Here is a 13918-nt window from a genome sequence, read left to right on the forward strand (position 1 = left end):
GAGAAGAAAACTCTCTGCTCGCATAATAAAATGGTCGGTGTGTGTATTACTGTGTTAGTGTGTTTTGTAATCGATGGTGTATCACTTGTCTACCCATGAAAATGTAAAGGAACATGTCAATTAATATATCTATCAGCCCACTACAAACCCTTTATATAGATCCTATCAATTATTTGTAAGTTAGTATCGTTCAGTTCACTAACTTGGTCGTTAGTACTACTATTCATACGTATTTTATGCTCTTTATCGTTTTATTCCTTCGGAGTCTAGGGAGTAGGGACTCTGTATTGTATATGGTTTTCATGCTATATACGGACCGAATAACATATTTTTATCTTATAATTTTAAATAAATAAAGTACTGAAAGTTATTCCAACACTAGTTTCTAGGAATATCAAATAAGCCACTTGTTAACTAGTAGTCCACCTAAATTCCCGTTGAAAGACAAACATAGAAAATAGTAGTACATATTTTTAAAAAATATAGCATATGTTTTTCTCGATACTGAGAAATAGAAAAGCGAAAATTATTCTGCTATTTGAATAATAAAAATGAAAAGCTAACTTAAATGGTGCATTTTGTTTTGTTTATTTATATATACTCTCGCCTGAGAAAAAAGAGAAACACATAAGGAAAAAAAATGCTTTGCTTGTTGGAGAGTTGTTACTTTCTTTCGGGAAGGCTTAGGAGTGACGAGTGAGAACTGAGAGCTAGGAGACAGAACTGACGTGCTACGTACGTGGGTATCAAGATAAGAAGTTTATGTATTTGTTCCAAAAAAGCTACAAGCCTTGAATAAAAATGATTGAAGAACCGGGACTTTCTTAATCTATCTACAACGAAAGTGTTGGTTTTGAGTAACCGACCGGTGACACCGGTCATTAGTCCCCTGCACATTTTAGTAAAAAATGGTTTATGTATGTAAGCTTAGCTTAGAAAGAGCTTAGATGAGGTCTGAGAGAGCCAAATGAAACACTCGTTAGAAGAGCAAAGACGGAATGCGAAAGAAATGACACGTGAACTCCCGTCAGATGTGATGGTTTATTGGGCCGTTGGAGACAACGGCTCACTTTCAGAACACGTTAAAACACGTAAGCACGCGGACTTGTTGGGCCACTCTAATGAAAGGCCCACATTCTGAACACCAGCACACACGTGCCAACGTTTATCTTCAAATCTTCATTTTTTGTCCACTTTTTTTCTTCTTTTTCTTGTATTAGTCCTTACAGTATAGTTAGAAATGGATCCCCAAAAAAAAAAAAATAATCAGGTTAATATATATTTTCAGTCCCGAGAAGCATTCTCACACAAAATGCTGATATATCGCACTCACATAAGCTCCAAACACTATTTATTTTATTTGTCATTAGTTTCTAATAATATTTACATCATCTTTCCAAAAATATAATTAACACCCAAAATTCTTATATTCTATTTTTAACTTAATTATACAATATCCTTTAATTACATTTTCATAAAATCTTTTAAATGAATTTTAAGAACTTTTTATTCATATAATATGATAATATAATATTGATATTATAATAATTCTCATGGATTAAATTTTAATTATTATACAAAATTTTTATATATTTATAAAAATATATATATATATATATACTACACAATCAAATTTTTAGATTCCAAATTACCAATAAATATTACAGATTTTGTAAACAAAAATTACAGTAAAAACATTTAATAATTATTTAATACCGCACATAGTGCAGATTATTACCTAGTTCTTTTTATTCACAAAACCAATAATTGTTTATCTAATAAAGTAATAAGTGATCTTTATACTTAACGTGAAGAAAGTAAATTGTAGTTATATAATTTCTGACGGGATTTTCTTTAGTTGTTGACAAAATATATAAAGCGAACGTATTTAAGCATTGCATTACTATTTTTCAAAATAAAATTGGCTTAAATTATATGAGTATATGACAAGCATTATCAAATTTTGATAAATTTGACTTTTAACCCATAGTAACCTGTAAACGTTGTCAGTATGTCACGTCGATGGTTCATAGAGTAGTAATAAGACTACAGAAGAAATTATTTGCTTAAATATGATTATAAAGATTCTAATTCCTACCTTATCAACCATACTGATTAATCAAGTTTCATAAAGAAAGTATTATAAAAGCACATTAAAATGTGAGATTTTATCAGGCATGCACGTTTATCAAAGACAATGTTCCTTACAATACACTCAATTAGAAAATGGTAGTTGAGTAAGTTTCTGAATCAATATTATTAACAAAAAAAAAATGAATTTTAAAAATAAGTTACTAGATGTAACTAAATAAAATCAGAATTTGATGGCTAAAAGTTAAAAATTAAAAATTAAAAATCAGAATCTCTAGTCCCAAAAAAAGAAAATGACGAAAACATTTAACCTAGGTCCTAGATAAAGCAACTTCTCTCCCTCCCCTCTGCAACACATTAAGTTCTAAACACAAAACAGAGAGAGAGAGAGAGAGAGAGAGAGAGAGAGAGAGAGAGAGAGAGATCACTGCATGCGTATACATTGATATATATACTATAAGCTGAAAGCTAGCCTCCATTGAAAAACAAAACAGAGGGACATGCACAAAGACAACGAATCGGGTTCGAATCCGGTCCACGGGTCGAACTACTTGATTGTTCGACCACACCGAGGTGGGTTCAGAGACTTGTTCTGGTACGGTGTGAAGGACGACGAAACGAGCAAAGAAAAGTTCTTGGAGCGGCCTGAAAACGGAAGATGGAGCACTATGACGATCGATGAGGAAGCAGAGGATCACCGTTTGGTAATCGTCGTTTCGATTCTGGTTCGTAAGATCATCAGACTTCTCCGAACCCCAATGGAATACACAGGTTTCGTCATTGACTTCTTCCTCAATCTGTTATCTGCGAATGGTGGATTCTTCGGTTTGCTTCTCAGGTTGATTCAAGGTATGTTACAATAAAGTTCGAAACTTTGAAATAAAAAAGCGTTTTTTATGAGTTTTTGTGGGTTTAGTAATGTCAATTGAATTGGTGTTGTAGCTAAAGTTGTGATACCAAAGAGAGGCTCTGTGACATTTGTGAGTACGATTGGACAACTTGATGGGAGAATTGGTCTGTATAAGGAATGGAATTTCGTCGAACACTTGGAGGGCGATGACTCGGTCAATTCAGGTTCTTCTGGAATGGCTAAAATCGAATTGGGAAGTCGTGGGCTTATGGATTTGTGTGTGATGGCGTCTAAGCTTGCGTATGAGAACGCCAAGGTTGTTGAAAACGTCGTTGATCTTCATTGGAAGGTAAGTTTTATTGAGTACAGAAACTTTATTTTAAACACGTTTCATGAGAGAAAAAAAAGTTGCCAACTTTATAAAAGTTTTTATCTTTTAATGTCAACAGATGAATCTGGTGGAGTTCTTGGATTGTTGGAATGGTGAGAATTTAGATATCGAGCTTTTAGCTTTTGATCATTGCTTAACTAAGCAGTTTTAGTTCTATACATGCATGTGTGTTTGCAGATTATCAGAAGCAGATGTCTACACAAGTTTTTATACTTACAGATAAGGAGAAAGATGCAAACTTGATAGTAATAAGCTTCAGAGGCACTGAGCCATTTGATGCAGATGATTGGGGAACTGATTTCGACTATTCTTGGTATGAAATCCCCAATGTGGGAAAGCTTCACATGGGTTTCCTTGAAGCAATAGGTTTAGGCAACAGAGACGACACTCCCACTTTTCATTACCATCTCTTCAAACAAACCTCCTCTGAGGATGAGAATAATAAAAAGAAACTCCTAGATATGGTAGAGAGAAGTGCCTATTACGCTGTCAGAATCATTCTGAAACGTTTGCTTTCGGAACACGAAAACGCTCAATTTGTAGTCACGGGTCACAGTTTAGGAGGTGCTTTAGCTATATTGTTTCCCACGTTGCTTGTGTTGAAAGAGGAAACAGAGATAATGAAGAGACTGCTTGGAGTTTACACGTTTGGACAGCCGAGAATAGGGAACAGAGAGGTTGGTTTATTCATGAAAGCTAAACTGAACCAACCGGTTGACCGATACTTTCGAGTCGTTTACTGCAACGATCTTGTCCCGAGATTGCCTTACGACGACAAAACTTTCCTCTACAAGCATTTTGGACTCTGTATTTACTACGACAGCTTCTACAACGAGACGGTAATGTTATCATCACTTGACAATCTTAAGGATTTCAAATTTGAAAATGTGAAATTGGCTTTGACTAATGATGGTTTTGTTGTATATATGACAGAAAGCAGAGGATGAACCGGATCCGAACCCTTACGGTTTCCGTTACGAGATTTTTGGTCATGTTATCGCGGTTTGGGAGTTGGTTCGAGGCTTGACGATGGGGTATACTCATGGACCAGATTACAAAGAAGGATGGTTTAGGATCTTGTTTAGGCTTATGGGGCTGTTGGTTCCTGGTCTCTCAGATCATTGCCCGACTGATTACGTGAACTCGGTTAGGCTTGGATCAGATAATGCCCTTCAGATGTCCCCTCTTTGAGGAGGAGTGCTCTGTTTTTTTCTAAACCGGAACTAGGTAGGTTGTTGTAATAAATCTTAACCGAACAGGAACCCGGTTAAGATGTTGGTTCGTAAAATAATAAGATGAGTGTCTCTTGTTTGTTTAGTTTTTAGTTTGAGCCAATAAAAGAACCAAAAGTTTTGCCAAAACTAAACGTTTTATTCCTTTTTATTAGTTTGTCGTCGCATTGATAATACAATCAGAGGCAACAATCAAACAAGATCTTACATATAACCAAAAGAGACTTCTTTGGGTCAAAATGAAACCAAATCCAAAACTTCCCAAAGATTTCAAAGTAGGAAACTTGTCTTCTTACATAACTTCATCCAAACTCCGCCAGTTCAATCGGCGGATAAAATCTCTCCTTTCACTTGATGCAAAATAACCCATGAAAACAAACCAAAAAAAAAAAAAAAAAAAANAAAAAAACCAAAAGATTGACATCTTTAGGTTAAAAAAAGTAACAAGGGTTTTGCAGGGTTATTGCACCAATTGAAGAGAGAGAATCAAAAGTTCTTGGAGAGGGTTCAAAGCCATGCAACCAAACAGCCACCAACACCAACGGAGAGCTTCAACATCAATGGAGCTTCAAGAAGAAGGGACATATAGAGCGGTCCTAGAGGAGAGGGATATATATACATGTAGTGGTTAATCTGAAGTGAGAGTTTCAAAGGCTTCTTTTTACTCATCCCCATGGATGTACCAGCAGCAAAGCATGGTGGCGCAACGACGGAGAATGTAGAGACGAGCTCGTTGTTCCTTCACTAAAGAAACACATTTGCTTGTAAAGGCGTGACCTTTGTTGAACTTTCTCTTTAATCCTGCCATTTGGTTGAAACTTAGGGTTTTGTATATGTTTTAGTACTGATCAAAGGTTGAAACTTAGGGTGCCACCCAAAAAAAAAACCCTTTGTGGGTGAAGGAGGAGAGTGTAAATGAAATATTTCTGATGAAGGAGAGAAGGATTTGATGAGTATATATAGCTAAGAAAAAGAAGAAGTGTAGTAAATAATAAGGAAGTAAATTAAGAGGAGATGAACATGGTCTTTTTTATTTTATTTTATTCATTGACATTGAGATTTGCATGGCTCGCTTTTAATTCTCCAAGGAACTATACTTTCATGAAATCATAACTCTTGACATACATATTATATTATATCAGTGTCTCATCTATTATATCATGGGCTGCTAAGAATATATATTATCTTATGCAAGAGTGTTATCTATATTTTTTAGTTTGCAAGTTTCTTTTGATATAACTAATCCTACACCGAAATAAAGACTAAATCCTTTAAACATGTGAAGTTATGTATTATTGATTTATTGTAATTTTCTAGGATTGAAAATATCAGATTTCATTTGTCATTGTATATTGCTTTCTCACTAGTAGTAGATCTGAATTTGAATGTGGTGCTATATATGTATGACATCTGAGTATGAAAAGATATATGACGAAGGAGTATAAAATTTGGAATTTCGTTCTATCAAAACTTATTTCATCTTCTTATAAATAAAGATAAATTTAGTCTTGAAAACTGATCGTGAAAATTATATTTTGTCTTCATAGATAAATGTAAGAAACGCGGTTAGCACTCCTACCAAAAAAAAAAAAAACGCGGTTAGCACAGCTGTGGATGCATATATAATTATTTGTTTTTTACCCTTAAAAGGAAATGATTATCCTAACAACATTATTGAATAGGCTTCAACACAATTTTTTAACTCGAAAAAGAAGAAGAACTGAAGAAGAAGAAAGAGTAGAAAAGGGACAAAGGTGGGCTTAAAAAGAGGAGAGATGTTGAAAGAAGACAAGCATTGAGATCGGGTTTAGGGGAACATGGAACCGGCAATCTTATCTTCGGTTTCTCCACTTGAGTAGGTTTGTTTGGTTCGCTTCTCTTATTTTAATCTTAACTTTCATATTTTCATCAAACCTAACAATCTCTTACAGCATATATAGAACCATCCTATGCATCAAACCAGTCAAATTATATACAAATAGCATTTTTTGTGTTTTCTTTCAAAGTATACTTTAGACGTCTATAATTGAATTTTCATTTGGTTTGTTTAACTTGGCAAGTATGTTAAAATATGTAATTTATTTTACTTGAAACTGCATGTAAATCGGTAACACAAACTAATATGAACAATCATATCTTCTAAGATTATGGTCGGACCAACCATATCAAATTGAGTTTGAAAACATTATCTTTAACCATTGCCATATTAAGTTATGAACATAAGAATCTGAAAGAGAGATTTTGACTGTTCCCGTTTCTCTATCATTCGTTGCGGTTTTACAGCTGGGTAGAACCAAATCATCCCTCACTGATTTCTTCCTCATTTTTCTAATCAGTTCTGCATCACTTCGTGTATCAATTTACGGATCACAACAGATTCGGATCACATTTATATCCTCAGCAATCACATCGTTTTGTACACACCACCAATGATAATATATAGTATTATATACATTATTGTCGGTCCAAGTATCTCTTAAGGCTTCTAAGCCCAACCAGTATCAAAATTTTGATTATGATGTTTCCTATTCATACGTACGCCCATGTTGGAATAAACTATATGAGGGTGGCATCCTCTTCTCATGCAATTGCATTGAGAATGAATCGCCCTAACGGACAGGGCCCGATATCTAACTCCAGTCCATTTTGAATATAATGGGTCTTGTGACACACTAACACCATTACTACAGATATTTTGTTCTGTGAACCCGTTAATTGTTTTTGTAACCCGTTAATCCGAACCGGTGTTGCGCAAATTCGTTGAAATCAATTGAATTGGGCCAAAGTAACTAGTATCCTACTGTTACGTTTCATCTTCACATGACTGGTTTTTTTGGGAATAAGAGTTCAATTTCTGTATCTGGGAGATAAAACAAAAAAAAGAGTTAGAATCGGGCAAGTAATTCTTTATTAACAAATTCTGGCTTACAGACTAGAACATTCTCCACCTCCGTTTCTATTATTGATGTTCCGTGTTCGATTCTAAGTTTTTTTAAAACTCTCTCCTTGGGATGGTTATAAACTTATAAATAACAGTATGGACCGTATGGTACATTCCAGCTACCAACGCCGGAATCGAACACGTCATTGATGAAGCTATGCAAGTGCATGCATACTGAGTTTGCATTCTTTTGTTAATAATATATATTACACGATAGACGATGATAAACAAATTAAAAAAAAATCATTGTAAGGCAAATTAAAGACTGTTTCTTCACGTATAATTTAACTTCCATATACAAAATCGTTGAATCTCCTATTGTATACATACACTAATACACATCATATACACGCCTTCTAAATATATTTTTAACCCTAAAAATCGTATAAGAAGAATTTGAAGAAAAAAAAAAAAAAAGAAGAAAGAGTGAGACAGCCTTAAACACGTTTACGACTCGCGTAGCTTTTGCCCACATAATGGTAATAATTACTATTGCTCTGGTTTCTACTCCCACCACTAGAGCTTTTACTGCGCAGTAAAAAAGACAACGCCCTCCACAAAAACGACTTCCTTCGCCGAGGTGAAACGGCGGTCACGTGACCAGCATGTGCTCTAGTTGACGACTTCTTAATCACAAGACCTCTAACTTCCTCCGGTGGCTTGTAATGCCTAATCAACGGCCACTTAATCCCATCGAAAAACGGATGACGTTTGATATCTTGCGCACCCTTGGCGCATCCTAGCCTTTTCCTCGGGTCTTTCACCAAAAGCTTCTCAATCAAGTCCTTGGCTTCCTCCTCCAAATCACCGTCCACGTTGAAACTCGCGGTCTTAGTGGTCGATACTATATTCCGGAGGGTTTGCTCTTTGCTCTCTCCCTTAAACGGCGTCGTTCCGTGTAGCATCTCGTAAAGGAATATTCCGAACGCCCACCAGTCAACTCCGCTTCCGTGTCCGTTGCCGGAGACTAGCTCCGGTGCAAGGTACTCATGTGTTCCGACGCAGGACCTTGAAAACGCCGTCACTGGCTCTGCCGCGAACTCAGACACGATCTCTTCTCTCTCGTACCTTTCCTCCGTTTGTACCGAGAAGCAGCCGCTTCTTCTCCGACGAAGCGACGGGGATGAAGAAGTTCTCCGGTACCGGCGAGATTTAAAAGTAGGGACGACGTCGGATTTAAAACAGAGATCAAAATCTGACAACATGACGTGTCCGTCTTCGCGGAGCAAAACGTTTTCAGGTTTGAGATCACGGTATACGATCCCCATTGCGTGAAGATACTCTAAGGCGACGAGAACTTCGGCGGCGAAGAACCTAACCGGCTGAATCGGTAAACGGTTACCAGGTTGCTTGCGTAACAAGGAATGTAAATCTCCGTTTGGTGCATAATCAATGAGGAGACAAGTGTAGTGAGACTCGTCGATACGAGCGTAGAGCGTAGGGAGGAAAGGGTGGTCTAGCAAGGAGAGGATCTCTGCCTCCGTCTCTACCTGAGAGAGCTTCTTCTCCGTCGCGAGGCAGTTGCGATCGATGACTTTTAAGGCGAATCTTGCGGAGGAGTCACGGAGGTTACAGAGGAAGACTCGGCCTAGGTTTCCGCTTCCGAGGTGGCGTATAAGTTTAAGGTGACGGAGGTGGATGTTTCCGTCGGAGGAGAGGAGTTTTGCGGATTTGATTGCTGACCAGTGAGGATCATGACGACGGTGGTTGACTGTGGAGGAGGAGACGGATGAGGTTGTTACGGCTGAGGAAGTGGAGAGTCTGTCGTTGAAGCTTAAGGAGGTTAAGCTGGAACGAGCGCTTGAGGAGGCGAATGTACGGTCTGTGACGGTAGATGTGAAGCTGAGATCAAGATCGCTGTCAGGGAAGTAGAAATCTTCTTGTTCCATTTCTTGTTTTTTTTTTTTTTTTTTTTTTTTTTNTCTTGCTTCAATTTTTTTGTGTGTGTGTAAAGGTCAGAGGATTCTGAGATATTTATAAAGATGATGGTGGAAACTTAAGGTGAGATAGGGTGTTTTTGATTAGTTAATTAGTTATTAGTTGATTAATTAAATTAAAAAAAAAGTGTGTTTGGGAGTTTTGGGAAGTTGGGAAATGACAAGGGAAAGTGATAATGGGTTTGACCTTAACGGGTTATTTGTTTTTTTTATTTGATTCAAGTATAAACAATTACAAAAACATGAGTGAAAGTCATTATGACTAATCTTGGGTGTGCAAGCACATGATCAAACACCGACGATTTTGTATTTTAAGAAGAATAAGAAGTTAACATGAATTGAAAATTAACAATAGCTCGAGAATTAACTCTAAATAATGTTATAATTCATAACAATTTATAAGTTAATTAGAGGAAAAACAAGATAAGACTTGACGGGAAAATACATATTCAACTTTTTACGAAAATATTATACTTAAGTGTTTTAGGTTTAATTAGGTGTGTAACAAAGATGAGGATCGAGTTTACATTAAAAAATTCAAATTGGATGTGAAGAAACATATGGTCAGTGAAATTAAGTGGGGGGGAGTCTGTGTGCATTAATGAGGCAGTAACAGCTTGTCGGCTGTAACGTTCCTCAAAGTTAGCTTCATCACACTTACGTGACTCTACAGTCTACACTAACGATCTTATCTAGCGTTTAAGGAGTAATTATATTCATTCTACATTTCTGCTGCTAGTTATATTTATATCATAAGTCACATACAAATAGTTAATACGTTTATTGCCAAATAGAGTAACACTATTTGCTGCTTTTATTCATACTATTTCGTTTTAGACTTTCAGTCGCTACGCAATAAATACTAATCTAGCTAACCTATCACAAAGAAACTAAAAACAATAATCAACTAGCAAAACAGAAAAAAACAACGTATCTCATGATTTTTCATCTATCAAAGAAAGAGAAGAGATTACGAATGCAAATCATGCATGGGAATATATTAATTCTTAACGTAGTTTGGAAATCAAAATCATATTGTAAAAGTTGTATTAGTGCATGGATTGAAAGCATGTAACTTTTCATAAATGATTTCAGTTTTTCTTTTGTTAAACAGCAAACAATTTGATTATGAAAACTATTTTATATTCTCTTTGTAACGAAACGAGATTGAATAATTGGTGTTTAATTAGTCAAAACTTAAATTTTTATCGTTATTATTTTTGTAACGTGTCGTGGTGAGGTGGGGGGGTCAGAAATTTAAAGAGGGATTCGCATGTTGAAGAGAATATGGGAACTGGATCTCCATGTGATGGGCCATTACTAAGTCTTCTTACCGTTGCGGGACCCACGTCGATTCCTAAAAGTCTTACTTTGTCTGCCACGTGGCCAACATCGGACCCACCTTTGTCGTTTTTTAAAATTCGTTTTATAATCTTTTTGGCCAGGCCTCCTATAGTTTTTAAAAGTAAATAATAACTGTATAATTTAGATTAATAATTCTTTCAATAATCAATTCTCATTTATTTCATACCTAAATAATTATTTCTTCAATTGAGGAAAATTATTATTTTATATAATACCATCTTTGTTTTATTTTAAAATCAATTATAGTTTCGATCAATTATTCTTCTTTTTTTTTTTTGGTTAAAGTCGATCAATTATTGAAGTTATCAAATTATTAGCTCGTGGTTTGCTCGTTGATCAGGTTGATACATCATACATGGAGTTATTATCAACAATATATACATCTCTAGTCTTAAGATAGCTAACGGGTGACATTTGACGATTAGTGTATGGCATAAACCGGCCGTATAGAGAAGAGAATACGAAGATGAATTAATAATTGATTTAGGTATGGTTTGTTCAAAGAATAATGCTAACACTCAACTTATAATTAAGAACAATTTTTATATTATATACTCTTTTGATTTAATCGTTGAATTCTAGTCTACAGATATATATATACCAGATCAGATGATGATGACCGGTACATAATGATGCAAGTTGCAAAACAAAATCGTGAAAACATAAAAATTGTTAAACCCAAGATCTGAGGAAAAGGAAAACACACGAGGATCTTCCCCTAAGTTATATATGTTAACTGGTAACTGAACACAATAATGACAATATATATCATTAAGCGATTTGCATTTGAAGTAATGGGATTTTCTTTTAATCAACCACGTGGTTTTGGCATTTTGAATCGATCCATTCATACTCTGGTTTGATGATCGAACGTGATAATAACATTATTAATACGTCCTTATCAATTATACAATTTCTATCATGCAAGTAGCCTTACTATACAATCTACGTACTACTGTGACTTACAGTATATATACATAATACATGTAAGTAAGTATGGCATCACGTTAGCTATATCACTATATCACGATTGACCTAACTCTCATTGAAGATTTTTTGTTTTTATTTGCTTCAGTTTCAAATGCTATGAATGATAATAATACACTGACAAGAGGAGAAAACAAAACAAGAATTTGGAGGAACAAAAATAAATAATAATAGATGGTAGCAAAGAATCCAACCTGTATTAATTATTAAGAGAAACCATTATTTGAAGACAAAAGAATGCTAACCTTTCATGTGATGTAATAGTTCCATTTTGTCACAACTACTTCTAACAGAAAGAGAAACATCTCCTCATCTATGTCACTATGTGTGATGTCTATCAAATATAATCTTTATAAATGTAGCTACATTGGTCATTTTAATCTTGAGATTAATCTGATCCGTGCCCAACATGAGAGTGTAAACTATACATCATTTTTTTTGTCACGACCTTTTTTTATAACAATTCTTATTTCCAAGATTGTACTATAAAAGGCATCGGAGTCATATATTAACGCCCTGAAAATATGCATTGGAGTGTAAACTATAGTTAGTCCTTTTTGAGGTGCGATGCATCTTAGTTTATATATGATGCGATGATTAGTTTAGTTAATTTAGTACGGTTAGTGTGTGTCCCTAATTAAGCTCCCAAAGCACTTTAATTCAACAAAGTTTGACATGGTCATATCACATGGTACCAAACGTTCATTGAGATCAAAACATAACAGAAGCTCCTAATCATCACCTTGGAGCCCACAACCAATTAATTTAATGAAACAACAACAACATATCATATGGGTTTTCAAATACATTGAACTATGCCCACTTTCTAGGTTTAAATTATTTTAACTATATAAATAAATATCTAACTAGTAGCTTTAAAATATAATATAATGCTACTTAGTAATTATAAACATACCCAACGGCCAACGCACAAAGGGACACACCAAACACATCCTTTCAACTACAAGTCTACAATTACTCTCCAGAAGTCAAACAGTGACGTTGACTAAGTAAATCTCGGCCATCTCTCGTATTAGACAATCTCAGCCCATATCTGTAAATGGGCTTTGTGATTAATTTATCCACATTTTGTGGTTCAATCGCTGAAGTTGTCAAAAAGTGAAAACCAAGATCGTCAAGGACTTAAAACCTTTCAAGCCTTTTTCCATAGTTTGTTGAGATGGTTAAAGATTTAGATTATTGTTGGATATGGGCTTCTCCCTAATATGCCGCTCGGTCCAACAAGAGTTTAAACTGTGACTTTGGCCCAACAAATTTGGGAAAAAGTCTATTAACCTCCGCAGAGAGCAATTTCGGGAATTCGCGCAGAAATATTAGAGTGTAAGAAGGAAGAGAGAAGAGAGGCCGGTAAAGCCGAGCCTTGGAAGAAGAGGAGAGAGGCCAGTAAGGCCGGTGTACACCAAGAGAGTGGCCGGTGAGGCCATGGGAGGCATGAGAGCGGCCAGTTAGGCCGCGAACACAATGAGAAAGGCTGGTAAGGCCATGTGGGCTGTGTGAGAAAGAAGAGAGGTCAGCAAGACCATAAGTGCAATGTGAGAAGAACAAAGGCCTTATAAGAAGAAGAAGCCCAAGAAGAAGGAAATATCTCACAAGGAAGGAAAGGAGATCCAATGGCCACAAGGAAAGGAGATCTAACGGTCACAAGGAATGGAAGGGAAGGAGATCACGTGTGGCTTTGGTTGAGAAGCATAGCGAGTCAACCAAAGACAAGGAGCTGTCCCTTTCACTAAGCTCCCACTTGAGCCCAACGGCTATATGTCCCTTTCACCTCTCTCTTATGTCTAAACGGTCATATGCATTTGTTCTCCTATATTAAGATGTGTAATCTCTCTTCTATGTAATAGTCATCACAACATTATTCAATAACAAGAGAAACCGATTTCCTCTCTACACTTGTGTTCTTGTTCATATCAACAATGTAGAGAGTTTAGGATTAGCGGTTAGGGGCTGCCTTTAAGGCAGCCTATTCTCTTCTCTAAATCCACCTAAACTCTTCCTTATTTACTTCTTATTCCCTAGCTTACTGATTCTAAATCCTTTCTATCTAAGTACACAAACTCATAAGTGTTGTGATACTTTAACAAGGATTAGTCTCAAACTAGG

The 13918-nt window shown here is 35.8% G+C and overlaps 3 protein-coding genes across 3 annotated transcripts; 1 reads left to right on the forward strand and 2 right to left on the reverse strand.

Annotated features, from left to right (window-relative positions):
* Positions 2469-4648, forward strand: LOC104745709. Its single transcript, XM_010467024.2, has 5 exons — positions 2469-2940; positions 3034-3290; positions 3391-3424; positions 3510-4171; positions 4266-4648. The coding sequence occupies exons 1-5, from the start codon at positions 2592-2594 to the stop codon at positions 4521-4523; spliced, it is 1560 nt and encodes a 519-aa protein (XP_010465326.1). The 5' UTR covers positions 2469-2591; the 3' UTR covers positions 4524-4648.
* LOC104745711 lies at positions 4689-5476 on the reverse strand. Its single transcript, XM_010467026.2, has one exon. It carries the CDS (start codon positions 5370-5372, stop codon positions 5226-5228), a length of 147 nt encoding a protein of 48 aa, XP_010465328.1. The 5' UTR covers positions 5373-5476; the 3' UTR covers positions 4689-5225.
* On the reverse strand, positions 7778-9523 carry LOC104745712 (serine/threonine-protein kinase WAG2-like). The gene has a single exon (XM_010467027.2). It carries the CDS (start codon positions 9392-9394, stop codon positions 7943-7945), a length of 1452 nt encoding a protein of 483 aa, XP_010465329.1. The 5' UTR covers positions 9395-9523; the 3' UTR covers positions 7778-7942.

Source organism: Camelina sativa, chromosome 15 (genome assembly GCF_000633955.1).
Source record: "Camelina sativa cultivar DH55 chromosome 15, Cs, whole genome shotgun sequence".
NCBI lineage: Eukaryota > Viridiplantae > Streptophyta > Magnoliopsida > Brassicales > Brassicaceae > Camelina > Camelina sativa.